Raw genomic sequence first — 15865 nt, forward strand, 5'->3', positions numbered from 1 at the left:
TAGGCTTTTTTTTTTTTAGTGAGTGAAATAAATTGATTATCTCTCAACACATGTGTGTTTCAGAAGACTATAATATTCCATGACATTAGGTAAAGTTGGTTTTACTCAGTCTGATTACCATTTGTAAACAATGAGCTGCTTCCTTTCTTCACCCAGAGAATGGAATTGCATTAGCTTGCCATGCCACCTATCAGATTGTGTACGATAAAATCAAATCTGAACTGGAGAATGCCTTCAGGTTTCATTCAAGTTGGGTAACTATTTATGCTCCATTTCAGAAAAACGGTGTCCCTTATCTAGACACTTCAATGTCTACTGCTTCAACATTCAGTCCACATTCAACACATAGAGCACTCTTCCTCCCCACGCTGCACAAACATGCATTCTTTGTATAATTTTAGTGAAACACCTGTGTAAATGTAAAGACTAGCCTGATCTCACTGTGACTAAATCAGTGTTTCAAGTACTTCTTAAGACTATTTCCCACACATCCTGATTAAAGATTAGAAATGAAGATTGACCTCATTCAGTGAATAATATGTTCAGGGCTTAAGTCCTTTTCTCTTCCAGAGAAGGCAAGGGGAGATGTTTCATCTGTTCTTTGCTGTCACTTGGAAGAAATTTCTTGGAGTGTGAACACATAATCACAGGGAAGATGCCATCAGAGCTACCAGAGAGTGGCAGCTCCCCACAATCATGTGATCAAAATTCAGGCTTTGGCATCTGGCTTGTATTTACAATGGTCACAGTGTCCCAGGGCCACATTGCCATTTGTGACCTTCTCAGCTGGTTGCTAATAGGCAAACTCAATGGGGATTGCATGATTCACATAACAACTGCAGCGATTTGCTTAAAAAAACCATGGCCAGAAAGGTTGTAAAATCGGCCAAGACTCCCTTAACAACTGCTTTGCTTAGCAAAGGAAATTCTGATCTCAACGGCGGTCATAATTTGAGGACTGCCTGTACTCCAAAAGAAGACAAACTCAGCCTAGAAGAAAAGGGAAGAGAAAGGCTGATCCCACCTTCTCCCTCCAAAGGAAAAGTCCATTCTTCAAAAAAGTTTAATGTTTCCAACCTTTCCAAAACAAAATGCCCAGGGGGAAAAAAAATGAAATCTTCCATAAGTTATTTGTTTTTTTTACCTTCGCTTAATTTTGTTGGTTGGGGTTTTTGGGTTTTTTTGTATTGGTTGCAATGCAAATCTACATCTGGAGCATTCAGAGACCCACAGCGATTCCTTTGACATCTTATACTTTGTGGCACTGCAGGGAAGGAACTGCTTTTTATTTTATCTCCTCACTAGGAATAACAGAAGGTATTAAGGTAGCTTTCTGTCTTACCTTGGATTTGGATGCTGTTTGGCTGGAAAGAAGGATTGCTCAGTGAACCATTCGTCTTCAAATGCACTTCGCCAAATTGCTGGGTGGCTGAAGGCTGTGATGTTCTTTTCTGCATGAAAGGAGGGGGAGGAAGAATTCTCCCAGGGCTTATACAATAAGGGAAAATAAATAAATAAAAAGAAGAAACAGAAGCTGAAGACCTGAGATATTAAAACAGAATACACTACAAACAATAGTTAGATGTCTTGCTCAAATGTAATATTTATTTAAAGTATTTAATATATTCTCCCAGGGTCATAGTGTGGAAAAATATTATTTTTAAAAAAGTGCTAAGTTCTTAAATATTAGTATACAGTACCTCAGAGAAAGGAAACGAAGACCTTTCATTCTATTTAAGAAAGGAAATCGCATTTTACAAGGTGTGTGTTTAAAATGGTTGGATAGCTACCTTCTCCTCCAAATATCACATAGTGGAATTGATTGGCCCCATGGGAAAATGCTGAGAAGGAAGAGAAAGTCACAACATTTTCGGTAGAGTAGAGCACAAGGAGAAATGGAAGCAGTGAAGCTTTCCCTATAAACCAATGTTGGTTTTGCAAACATGGCCGAGAAGAGCAAAATTCTCAGGAAAAACTCATATATTTCTACACTACTAGGAATAGAGAAATATCATGTCCTTGGTTTTGATTTTCACCTAGTTTTAGAATATACATTTTGCTTTCCAGTGCTTTGAACAAAAAGCTAAGGTCTCAATTAGCTTGTACAAATACACAACCATACATCCACTTTAGCTGCATTCATACAATCATTTATTAGCTTTGAGGGATCACGATACTGCAGATAGATTGCTTTCTTTTCTAAACTTCTAGAACGTCTTTTTAGTCTAATAGCTGAACATTTTCTTTTAAGTTGTTTTCTTTTTCTTTGCAAAATTTACCTGTGTTCATGAAGAATAGCTGTAACTGTCACCCAGTAACAGACAAAACAAAATCTTCTAGAAACTATTGTGCAGTTAGATCTTTTAATCTAAGAAAGCCTTCCAACTGATTGTAGCGCATTTTGTACTGCCAGACAGGTCTCCTTTCTTACAGACTTTACTAGATTTTTTAATGATTTCTGAATTGCTTCATGAATTCCTGGGTTACTCCAGTTGGTGACTATAGCATTTACTTATATTGTCTTTCACAAAAGAGATACTTGGCCTTATTTCAACCAAGATCTCTGCCTAAATAAATCACAGAGCTACTGAGGGAACAGCAAATTAAATTTTGCCTATACAACAATCAATACCAGCCTGTAACCGCTAGGAAATTGCCATCTGAAATTGTGTCTATGCCCTGCAGTATAGTATATTTTAAAGTACAATTTGCTGTTTTAAAAAAGCAGTTTTGACTTCAAAGGATGAGATCAACTCATATATTGTTCATTTTCTCATTGCCCACAGCCTGGTTGTGTAGCTGGCAATACCATTACTTTTTGAATTCCTTATACTTTGGTGGTATGAAATAAGCTGGTTGGATAGTCTCTAGTTAATTATTATAGGTGGATTATAGAATTGACTGAAGTTATTAGTCTATGCTATAGCTTTAAGATACCTACAAAAAGCATAAAACAACTAAATGGACGACAAGATACGCCCGAGCTTTTAACAAGATTACATCATTTACCATTTTGTTAATATTCCTGAAATTAACTCTGCCAAATCAGTCCCAACAATCTGCGTAATGCATCCCCTCCCATTTTATATAATCAAATAAAGACTTTTGCCCCTTAAAAGTTATCAAGTGTTGCAGATCTTTACTGTAATGTAGAAACAGCCAAGGAAAGCACTACTACATATTTTTAAACCTCACTTAATTGTTTTCAAGACAATAGTATCTGATTACATTATTCTGATTCTTTGAAAAAAAAGTAGAGGCAAGGTTAGTTCACATTAGCTTCTAACAGAAAACAGAATAATAAAGTTAAAAATCTTTACCAGGTTGAAAAACCTTTGTCAGAATTTTCAGAAGCACATATGTCTTTAGCACTAAGGGTATCTCTTTGTAACAAAATGATATGATTCTATAATTGTAGTATTATAGAATAATCTCTCCATTATGATGAAGTCTTGGGTTTATCAGTTTTATTATCAGTGAAGAGTAGATAATAATTGTTTTCCTTACAGCATCCATCCACTTTCCTCTCCCCCCAATTTACTCCCTAAAAATCAGAAGAACTATATTCATTCATTCAAAAGATGTCAAAAGGAGCAGGTATTTATTGCCCAAACTCAGAAATATATAAAAAAAGATCCTTTTTTATTTTGTTTGTTACCCTCAAGATGGTGCGTGTGTGTGTGTGTGTGTGTGTGTGTGTGCGCGCTATGGCAGAAAACTTCAGAGTTCTCCATTTTTGTTTCAACTTCTCCTATTCTTCACAATTGTTTCTCTTTTCCCAGAAGCCTTTTTGTTAAGCATTTCTGGCAACTATAGTAGCGCAAAAATGACTCTACTTTGTGTTTTCAAGGCTGAACCTTATCTTCTCTGTTTGCGTCTGATTCTGTTACAAAAGGAATTAATCTTCTGTGTGTATCCAAGTGGAACAACCATAGAATCAGGGGTGAAATGGTCCCGGTTCGGACCGGATCGCCCGATCTGCTAGCGATGGAGGCGGGTGGTTCGGAGAACTGGTAGCAAAAATCCCTGCCCCCCTCCCCATGCCCAGCTGAACCGCACAATCATCGGAGGCTTTTTTTTTTTTACTTTTAAAAGCATTTTTTCTACAACCTCTTCGGCCGAAAAAATGCTTTTTAAAATAATAATAAAAAAAGGCTCTGATGATCGTGCGGCTCAGCTAGGATCGTTAAAGGCTTTTAAAAGAAAAAAAGCCTCTGCTGATCAGGCAACTCAGCTTAGATCGTCAGAGGCATTTAAAAGAAAAAAAAACCTTTTTTTCTTTTAAATGCCTCTGACGATCCAAGCTGAGTTGCCTGATCAGCAGAGGCTTTTTTTCTTTTAAAAGCCTCTGACGATCCAAGCTGAGTTGCCTGATCGTCAGAGGCATTTAAAAGAAAAAAAGCCACTGCCGATCAGGCAACTCAGCTGGGATCGTCAGAGCCTTTTGAAAGTATTCTTTACAACCTCTTCGCCGAAGAGGTTATAGAAAAAATGGTTTTAAAAGTTAAAAAAAAAAAAATTGGCCACGCCCACCCAGTCACATTACCCCTGCCAAGCCACGCCCACAGAACCAGTAGTAACAAATTTTAAATTTCACCACTACATAGAATGCCCCACCCCATAAGGAGACTTTCCTCTCTCCTTCTCTCCTCTCTCCTTGAATCTTGTCCATGTGAAACATAATACTTTTGAAGTTCAATTTTATGTGATTGAGAAGGTATATTATTGGATTTTTCTCATATGTTACTTTTCAATGAAAAACGGTGGCACAAGAGAAGAAGAGTTTAAATCTTTTCCCTACACCACTCGCTAATTAAACATTTATGGCTGGCTGCTGTTCTATGACAGAATAAACAATTAAAATTGTTTCCCAACTCTAGGACAACCAACAACTTTGGAAAGAAAAATTGTTCAGAATAAAAGGCTTAATGTATCTTCAATAGTTGGTAGATTTTCTTAAACATATTGCTTTCCATTATTTATTTCTTTTACATTTTGAGTGTCCGAATATTATTTAACATAGCAATCAAAACAGCATTATATATATATTTTTTCAAGTAAAAGCTAAAATGTTTAGCTTTCCTGTTTGAACCATTTATCAGTTTGCACTTAGTGAAGGACTAGATTTATTTAAAATAAAGTTTTAATTCTCTTTCTGGTATCACGATAAGAGAAGAAAAAATGGCAATGCAAGGTATCTTGGACCAGTGGTGGGTTTCAAAACTTTTTACTACCGGTTCTGTGGGCATGGCTTGGTGGGTATGGCATGGCTTGATGGGCGTGGCAGGGGAAGGATACTGTAAAATCTCCATTCCCTCCCCAATCCAGGAGAAAGTTACTGCAAAATCCCCATTTCCTCCACATCAGCTGGGACTTGGGAGGCAGAGAATAGATCGGGGCGGGGCCAGTCAGAATTTTTACTACCAGTTCTCCGAACTACTCAAAATTTCTGCTACCGGTTCTCCAGAACTGGTCAGAACCTGCTGAAACCCACCTCTGTCTTGGACTTTTTGTATTTGTGCATGTTACATTAAAATCTAGCTGAGTGTTAATCTGAAAAAGTACTTTGTTCTAGCTTGATTTTTAGTTGATCTTGTCCTCTATAAAATTTGAAATGTTTTCCATCAAACTTGCAATTCATAATAGTTCCTTCTATATATTCCTTCTGCAGAGTGAGCATTGTCTCTTTATTTTATATTACAAACATATATTGCCAAACATTTGAAGACAAAAGGATAGGACTGCTAGAACAAAACCAAGTGGATGTAAGCCACTGAACATTGTATTAGAGACTAGGAAATGCTGCAGACCCCATCCTGAGGACTCACATTGCAATTTCTTCTATTCAAAATGATCAGATGCAAGAAGTGGGGTGGGTGGGGGGTGGATGGTAGGGAAAATGGCCTTACCTCTCGGTTCCTGGATCTGCAGTTGATGGGTTGTGAGGGCTCTCGTGAATACTGGGCCTTGGTGAAGAGAGGCTCACAGCACGTGAGGGGGGTTCATTGCCCACAGCAATTCCACTTTGATTTGAATGAGTGCTGGAAAACATGGTAGCTGTAACCATGCAAAAGTATTCACAGTTAATATGAAAGGCATGTTTAGATTTGTCATTCAATTATAGACTATTTTGATTTTCAAAAGTAATCCCAGAAACATAGTGAGCTTCCTTTACATGCAGTTATATGTAAACAGAGCCTAGAGAACCATCTGCATGGGATGCATTTATCTGGACTCCTTTTTTTTTTAAAAAAAAAAATTACCATAATTTTAAAAAAGGAAAACAAAGATACTAAGTATGAAAAAAAAAAGCACATTATAACTAGATGAAATATGCATAATTATAAGAGTTGTGGTGGTGCAGTGATTAGAATGCAGTACTGCAGGCTACTTCTGCTGACTACTGGCTGCCGGCAGTTCGAGTCTCACCAGCTCAAGGTTGACTCAGCCTTCCATCCTTCCAAAGTCAGTAAAATGAGGACCCACATAGTTGGGTGCAATATGCTGACTCTGTAAACTGCTTAGAAAGGGCTGTAAAACACTGTGACAGCGGTATATGTTTAAGTGCTATTGCTATAATATATATAGCAATATATATATATACGGTAAATATATATCAATAGCTATATATATATACCGTACAGTGTACAGCTCAATTTTTGAACAGCGTTTAAACAATCATGTCATCTAGTACTTTCACTGTTCAATAAGAGCCAGTTTAAAAGCCACGAAAGTAACATTTCATCAAAGCAATATCTTTTTAAAAACATTTTTTGCTACATTCCATTCACAGATGCATTTCAAATTTTAGGGATTTAGTTTTACAATACATTACTGTATTTAAATCTTTAAGAGAAAACATCCCTGAAAAACATTTCTCCGTAACAATCCCTAGAGGTTACTCATCTTGCTCAACTGCTTAAGGAAAACTCAAAGTTCAGAAATTTTCCTTAGTTAATGGGCTTGGAGTTGAATGAGTTTCTCTTGACATACAACCATCTGATATGCTTGCCCTTATTGAAAGCTAACCCTAACCCCAAAAGATCAAAATATCCATTCATTAAGAACTTTAATTTCCTTCTGCATAGAGTCAATTTTCCATCTGAGTTTATCAGCTTTAAGGATATACAGTACTTATATTACCTATAACGAGTAGCTGAAATTATGATACTTGGCTCAATTCCACATCAAAATTTGGAGCTGGAAAAAGTTGAGCTGATATTTCAGTTGGAGCAAGATCATCAGAAATAATCAGCTTTTTAAAAACAATTAAATGTAAGGTTTTTTTCTCAAGCAGGAGTTGCAATATTTCCTCAATGGGCAATACAGCAGAATATAGGGGGATGTTACTTCTTGTGTTTCGAGCTATATCTCCTCCCCAAAAGTCCAAACTTAGTAGTAAAAAAAAATACAATTTATTATGCTTACCAATTATTCTTCTACAAGCATTTATAATTTTTAACCCATAAAAAGCAGTGGAAATTAATTGAACGTAACACCCTTCCATCTTGGCTAGAATTCCCACTTTTATTTGGATTCCAATCTTAAGTAAGACTTAGTGGCATAAATCCTATCCAGGACTCCATAATTCAAATTCATAATTCTAGCATCATGCATTCTCTAAAAATATTAAAGAAGCAAATATTGGAAGGATGTTATTAAAGTGTAGATCTCCATTTAATGGCAACCCCCATACAATTGCAGAACTAGAAAAAACTTAGTTTTATCTATAAATTAAAATATTTGTAAATGAGTTGTCACATCATAACAGAAATTAAGAGGCATAATTTGAAGAGTTGCTTAAATCATAAAATTATAAAGCCATTATGTTAAAGTTCTACAAATTTGGTTGAAGAAATGGACTGACGGAAGAGTTAGACGTTAAAATGGACGATGGAATTCATGTTTGGCAGAAGAAGACTTCACTCTAGGGTCTCTGTGGGTTAAAACTCATTATTTCAATTAGTTTTGAGGGAAAAGTTTATATACTCTAATAAAGGGATCAGTATCAAATGCACTCAGCTACTAATCTTAAAATATAGACACAAAATAGTCCTTTTGTTTCTCATTTTTGTCCTCCTAGACTTATGGCCTTCCTCCAGTTGACAGTTTCCATACATCTCATTCTGGTTCTTATATCCTCTCGGTCATCACAATGTCTGCCCCCCATTCCTTAGTCAGCCTAGGCTGGAAGTCAGGGGTGGGTTCTACTTACCTTTACTACCGGCTCGCAGCGGAGCCGCGTGCTCTTCTGCACAAGTGCAGAAGCTTCTGCGCATGCACAGAAGTGTTTTGATGATGTCGGGTTTCGGTGGGTGGAGCCTCCCGCCGATTTTACTACCTGTTCTATAGAACTGGTGCAAACCGGGGGCAACCCACCACTGCTGGGAGTGATGAAAATGTCTTTCCCTGGCTCCCAGTTCTCTTTAAAAGCTCCCTCAGTTTCTTTGAGTCCCCTTTTCAATAATTAAATAAAAATTGTTCAAGTGTGTCCTTCGGGGATGAGAGAGGCACTGTGATGTTAATTCTAGAGATAAGAAATTCCTGGAAACTGATATTACAAACCATTATGACTACATAAGATAAATTTTGATTTCCCCATACATCCATTGCTTATTAAATATTACTAAAAGAACAAGGCATTTTGACTGGTGGAAAATTTTAATCAGTGCTGTCACTTGAACAGCAAAACACTGTAATCAAACACTTCAGCAAGGAGTGGTTAAAAGAATAATGAAGAATAATAGTAATGGACATGCTAACAGCATTAATATGAAGGAAGGAAATTGTTCTTTATGCTTGTCCATAAAGACAGGGGAATTTTTTCTTTTGTTATTGGAATGCGACTGGTGCCAGTTGGGATGCCAAGACTGTTTTGATATGATTTTGAATGAAATAATTACTGCCATTATTTTGGTAAAGAGGTATGTTTTATATACTTATGGTGATCTAGCTAGTTTTACTATGTCATGGCGAAGGACCATAAATTGATGCACTGAAGTGCTGGAACAAGCAAAAAGTTCATTTAGAGTCCAACATTGTGTTTCCAATAACAGCCAGCTAAAAAGTATGAAGTCAACATTCCTTCTTTGTAATTTATCTCCTAGCAACAAGCATTATAGGCAAGCTGATGCTGAACTGGGGATGTGGGTTGCCCGATTTTGTCACCATTACTACTATTAATTAATAAGGAGATCTGGAACACATTTTTGCTTTGTGCATTCAGTTGCACCAGCCTCCAGAATAGTTTATTTCACTCTAGAATAGAATAGTCTATTATGTTTTGAATCTTTTTTACCTACCCACACCAGTTTATCAGCATTTCATGGCCCCTGTGCATACTTTGTACAATGTACAAACTGTACATTGCCGACCACTGGAAACGCTTATTGCAGCAGAGGCCTTGTCTCTGTTCATAAGATACATTGTTTCAATGACAAATTAAGGTGGAGATACAATGTATCCGGTGACCTCAAAAGCTGGAGAAAGGCAATAAACTGAAAATGTTGTGATTGCTCAAAGCGGTAGGATCGTAGACAGGAGATTGATCACAGAAAGCAAGCCAGATTAAAAGGCATGAGAAGAATGCCCAAACTTCCTACATCCAAAAATGACAGTGACATATGAACCACAGGAACTTACTTATAAGGAAGATAACTAGGAAGATATTTCCCTTTATTCCTTGGTCATAAAATCATGTATCACATCCACATTTCCTTCACAAACATAGCACAAAGGACTCAAAATCTTATAAAAATCTCGCTGATGTACCAGTGAATCACCAGCTGTCCCAAAAGTGAACTCCCGTTATTATTTTTGGAATAAAAAGAGAGACCTCTTTTCCAGCAGCTTGCCTTGTGTCTTGATTGTTCGTGGTCTTTTCCCGGCTCAGAAGCAAAAGGACCCAGGGAAATTCTCCCAACGGTTATAATGTTTAAATATTTAAGGAATAATACTTATGCTTCAACTTCAGAAAAAGAAAGAGAGATAGGCTGGTTTTCCATGAACCGTGTGAAAAAATATATTGTTTTACCCAGTGTTAATTTATTTCCAATTTCCTTTTAGATGTGACTAAGTTCCTTAGATGGGATTGAAAGAATGATATGGGCAGAAGAGATTTAATAAGCCTTTTCCCTCTTGGTGGATGAGAGGGGTATTCTGATTTACAAGGGGAAGAAATATACCCTGGGTGTGAATAGGATATTTGCTATAAGTGTAAATGCTACTTTTGCAGTACAAGGAAGAGGGGGTCTGTACCTGAAAGAGAAGAAAAGAGAAAGAGGAAAATGAATCCCGAATCTCTTCTTCCATTTTTCCTGCCTACTGCATGCATAAACACATGTGTGCGTACATGCACACAGAGCTATTGTATGAAACCAAGTAAATGTTTGGGAACTGAAGATACCATCTCTTTATCTCTAAATGTACATACACATGTCTACACATGGTGTGTAGGTGCGTATGCATATTTGTGAATGTGCGTTAGAGAAAGGGAGAAGAGAGATAAAGACAGAAAAAATAATTGCGATAAATATTTAGTAAAAATTATGCAGTCATTGTGTAATATCTCATCATTTGGATGCTTCTCAACTCATACATAATCTATTAGAAACAAAGCATGTCTGTATGAGGCTTCATATTTATGTATTCCAAAAGAAAAAGAAAAAAATACATAGAGGTGATGGATAATGTTATTGCACTTACAATTAAGAGATGAGAGATAGCATTCTTAAACTGTTGCCAAATTAATGCTTAAGAACACTTTTCCTCTAAGAACAGAAAGTACTCTGTAATTTAAATATTTTTTTTCCAAATATAGAATTGCCATCTTTTCTCATCTTAATTACTGGTAATGTTGAAATTCATTGTCCTAAGTATGTTATTTGTACACTGTTTTTCAGATTAAAAAAAAACTCTTCCCACTTTAAATATACCTAGCTATATTTTATAAGCCAAATGTAAAAGTACTATAAAGGTTTCTCTTTCATGTCTGAGGAATTGTAAAACAAATGGAACTATCATTTGAACAGTACTATTCAAACTGACAGCCACTGCAGTTTAGGAGTGCAAAGGCATATTTTTAGGTATCACTGAATAAATGAAAATTACTTTTTAATGTTTTGGAATTTATTAACTAAATCGAGCAGCTTCACAACACTGCAACTAATTATACCAATGTGCTCACAGATATCTCTCTTTTCATATTCCTTGGGCTATTTGATTATTTACATATGTTGTGGCTGTTGTTATGAATGGGAAGTTGTCTTGCTGCGCAGTAATTGATGTCAGTCTTACCATCCTCTATTTCCTTAAATACTTCTGGGCATCAAAGTTTTCTTAGAAAATGAAAAGGATTGGACGTTGCTTACCTGAACGTCCCTTCTAGGCACGCTGCTGGAGAATCCAAAGTGAGGGTTATTCAACAGTCTAGCAGTCAGCACGGAGTGTATGTATCTTTAAATTTCTTCAGGCACGCCCCCTTTGCTCGTTTGAGCCTCAGTTTTTGTTCATGAAGAAACAGTTCAAGGAGACGTGCGGAGGACCCAGAGTGGCCAGCAGCCTGACCGGGTGGGTTGGATTCTCCAGCAGCGTGCCTAGAAGGGACGTTCAAGTAAGCAACGTCCGTTCTCCAGTGCGCTGCTTGGAAAATCCAAAGCGAGGGATATGCCCAAGCAAGTTCTAGACAGGGAGAGTGGAAGGCTGCTCACGCGTGACTGAAGGAGCACACACTGATTGCAGTACTCGCCGTCCAAATGAGGCGTCCGCCGAGGCGAACGAGTCAACTTTATAGTGGCAGATGAAAGTAGTCAAAGAAGTCCATGTGGCAGCCTTGCAAATGTCAGAGATAGTAGCTTGCATCACCCAAGCTGCCGTGGCAGACGCGCTCCGTGTGGAGTGAGGCAAGATCCTACCGGGAACTGGTTTATTCTGGAGCATGTACGCCTTGGAGATGCAGGCCTTCAGCCATCTCCTGATGGTTGACGAGGACACCTTCTGACCCATAGTCACGGGTAGAAAAGAAACGAACAGCGCTTCCGACTTACAGAAATGTTGAGTTCTCCGGATATATCTGCATAAGACTCTATGTACGTCTAATGTGCCAATGGATCTCCTGCGGGTGTCTGGCCTCCGGACAGAAGTCCGGGAGGACCAATTCCTGCTCCCGATGGTAGAGGCTATTAACCTTAGGCAGGAAGGACAGGTCAAGGCAGAGAACCACTTGGTTGGGGTAGAAAACGCAGAGGTCCTCCCGAACAGACAGCGCGGCCAGCTCGGACACGCGGCGGGCCGAGGTAATTGCTACCAGAAATGCAGTCTTTAAAGTCAGGAGGCGTAAGCTGATGGTCCCCAACGGCTCGAAGGGAGGCTGCGTAAGAACTTGGGCAGATTCCAGGTTGGGTATCGGTGGACGACCGGAGGGCTCAGGTTCGCCGCTCCCCGCAGAAACCCCTGAATCTTAGCGTCATGCGACAGTGGAATATCGTACTTAGCTGACAAGACCATTGCCAATGCCGCCACTTGTCGACGGAGCGTGTTTGGGGCAAGACCTCTGTCCAGGCCATCTTGAAGAAAGTCTAGTACCTCAGCGACGGACGCAGAGGTAGGGTCCACATGAGCTTGAGAGCACCATGAATAGAATGAGGACCAGGTGGCGTTGTGGATGGACGCCTGGATGCCTGTATCATAGAAATTGCCTTTCCGGAGATGTTGTCACGTCTTAGGAGGATCCTCTCAAGCGCCAGGGGGACAGGAGGCTCATTCCGCCAGGCGGTCAACTGCAGTCATTGAGGTTCTGGGTGCAGTATGACCCCCTAGCTGAGAGAGATCCTGTCCCCCGGAATTCACCGTGGCGGTGTGACCGACAGATTCAGAAGGTCCGCGAACCAGGCTCAGTGCGGCCAGTGAGGGACAATCAATAGGACGTCTGCCTTCTCAGCCAAGATCTTGCGGATGAGCCTCGGAATAAGCGGTATTGGGGGAAACGCATACAGCAACCCCGGAGGCCAGGGGATGGAGAGGGCGTCAATCCCCTCCGCCTGGGGGCAAGGAAACCATATGAAGAAGCGGGGAAGCTGTGCGTTGTCCCGTCGTGCGAACAGGTCTAGGACCGGCAGGCCGAAGCGGTGGGACAGCTCACGGAAGATGTTCAGATGTAGATGCCATTCCGAGTGGTCGATTTGCGTTCTGCTCAACCAATCTGTGGTTACATTTGTCGTCCTGGAGATGTGCTGCGCCATGAGAGAGAGAAGGTGTGTCTCCGCCCAGGTCAGTAAGCGAGCTGCCTCGTCCATTAGTGGTCTCGAGCATGTGCCCCCTTCGCAGTTTACATGTGCCTTCGTGGTCACATTGTCCGTCAGGACCAGCACGTGGTGACCCACCACCGATGCTTGAAATTGGCACAGGGCAAGATGAACTGCGCGGAGCTCCAGCCAGTTGATGTCGTTCTGGCGATCTGCCAGAAACCAAGACCCTTGAGCTACTCTGGACTGTATGTGGGCGCCCCAGCCCAACAGACTGGCATCGGTCGTCACTGTGATACGATGTGGCTCCAGGAAGACGCATCCCTTTGTCAGAGCCAGCGAGGTCCACCAGCGAAGAGGTTGACGAACCTTCACTGGTAATGAGACCCGAGCGCTGGAGTTGCTGCGACGGGACTGCTGGTACGGGAGCATGAACCATTGGAGTTATCGGCCATGAAATCGTGCCCACGGCACTATGGAGATGCATGATATCATTTTGCCGAGTGGGCGAGATAGGAGTACAAGAGGAGTGGAAGGGAGCGATAGGATTTGAGAGACCAATGACGTTAGGCTGAGGCAGCGCTCCGGAGACAGAAATACTTGTCTCTTGACAGACTCTATAATTGCGCCCAGATGAAGAATCCGGGTGGTGGGGCGCAAGTGACTCTTCGGCAGGTTCAAGGAGAAGCTGTGCTGTCGCAGGCACTGGCATACTATAGCATGCGCGCCTCCTGCCGGCCAGCTGGTCTTCGGGGCTCTGTCGCGGGGGGCGGGGTGGGGCACATGCAGGGGATGTTCGCATTGCATTTTGGGGGTTTGGGGATGCGTGCGGGCATTCGCCCCATTTTGGGCCTGGAAAGCCTCCTGCACCAACCTGGAAGCCAAATTGGGGCACAGGGGGGTGAGGCACATGCACAGGGGACACGCATGCATGCACGGGCTGGGGCACATGTGCGGGGGGCGCTCGCATTGCATTTTGGGGGGTTGGGTACGTGTGGGAGCATTCACGTGCGTGCATGGGCGCTTTGGCCACTTGGCACCAAAAAGGTTAACCATCACTGGCCTATAGAATAGACAAGTCAAGTCACATTTTACATGTATTGATTTCTCTTTTCACATTGGATTGTTTCTTATCTTTACTAAATCTGGGCCAATTGTAAAGGAATAAGGATCTTTTACTTTGTTTTGTATATGCAAAAGAAGCAAATTTGAGCAGATGCAATATTCTGACAGCCCCAGAAGTGGGGAGATGTCCAAATGTGAATTGTGTTGTTGTGATGGAAACTCCCCCCCTCACATAATTTGTGTGCATCATTGGGCTAGCCATTTTAGCATCACTGGAGCTAGCTGCAGATTGTTATGGATGGATGTACAACAATCAAGTTGTTTGTTTCATAAATAGAAGATGTAACATATCTTTGTATATGTGTGTGTGTGTGTGTATGTGTGTGTGTGTGTATATGTGTGTATGTGTATGTACACACACACACACACATATATATGTTTTTGTAGATTTTCACGGGTAAAGGTATGTAAGTCGAGGACTACCTGTATTGTGCCAAGAAGAGAACAAAAGAGGTGTTCAAAAAAGGTAAGATCAAAATCCCCCAAACCATGTGATAAGATCCTCAAGGGTAGAATTACTCTTACAATCAACACACAATTATTTGATTTTAAAGATTTGTTATTTCTCTTTCTTAATTTGAACATGTAATAAATGTCAACTCATACATAACACAATACACCAAAAGGAGGCTCTTGTCAAAATGTCATAGAAAGATATATTAGAGTAATACCTTTCATTAAGAAAGAAAAACAAGACATTCGTAGATTTTTCTATTTTGAAAGATTTGTATATAAAATAATCGGGTTGTCTGTTTCAATTTTTAAAAATAAAAATTATATATTTTTATTGTTAGGACACTAATTGTAATCAATTTATCAAACCAATATCCTTGGAAAATCTTTTCATTTCAATTGTGTTCTGTTTTCTTCTCAAGTAATTAAATATTTCCTATAACAGCTACATATTTCCTTCTTTCCTTGATTCATATAGTTGATTTTTATTTCTAGATTAGGAGTTACTGAAATATCTACCTAACAAAACCTATAGCCTGACAGAATCAGACAGAAGCAATATTAAAATACAGTATTTCTTTTCTGTATACCATGAAATAAATATGCAGTGTGATAATGCGTAGCAATGAATAAATGTCTTAGGGATTCCATTCAAATAAACAGCAAAACATAATAGCTTGTATTTAAGTTTTGAATTAAATTGATTGTCCAAGGGTCCAATCAAATAAACTCCTAGTGCCACCAATCAAGAAGCATTATGTAGCAAATGCAAATTTCCCCCCATAATAGGTTTATTTAGGCAAAAAAAAAAAAAAAAAAACCCTGGAAGAAAATATGGGCAGAAAGGAAGTTAAAAATGGAAAACAATGTTTTCTGGCTCCCCTGAATATTTCATTAATTGCATGGTGTAATTAAGCAACAAATGCTTTACTTGGAAACATCCTCAAAAGCTTGTGAATAAAATATAATGATTTTATCCTGGAGAAGTAATTATTGAGAATATTATGTCAATAATCTCAATGTGTTATATTCTAGAATAAAATTGT

General features: G+C 39.6%; 1 protein-coding gene across 11 annotated transcripts in view; it reads right to left on the minus strand.

The window, feature by feature from the left end:
- The window catches only part of GLIS3 (GLIS family zinc finger 3), a 148534-nt gene that overhangs the window by 12539 nt on the left and 120130 nt on the right, over window positions 1–15865 (minus strand). For all 11 annotated transcript variants that reach the window (XM_087886189.1, XM_034410329.3, XM_087886186.1 and 8 more), the window contains 2 exons: window positions 5910–6057; window positions 1343–1488 (listed from right to left, as the gene is read on the minus strand). In XM_087886189.1, the coding sequence (XP_087742315.1) occupies window positions 1343–1488; window positions 5910–6057 (294 nt within the window). The remainder of the gene's footprint in view (window positions 1–1342; window positions 1489–5909; window positions 6058–15865) is intronic.

The sequence above is a fragment of the Pantherophis guttatus genome, chromosome 2 (assembly GCF_059756535.1).
Source record: "Pantherophis guttatus breed Tessera chromosome 2, ASM5975653v1, whole genome shotgun sequence".
NCBI classification, from domain to species: Eukaryota; Metazoa; Chordata; class Lepidosauria; order Squamata; family Colubridae; genus Pantherophis; species Pantherophis guttatus.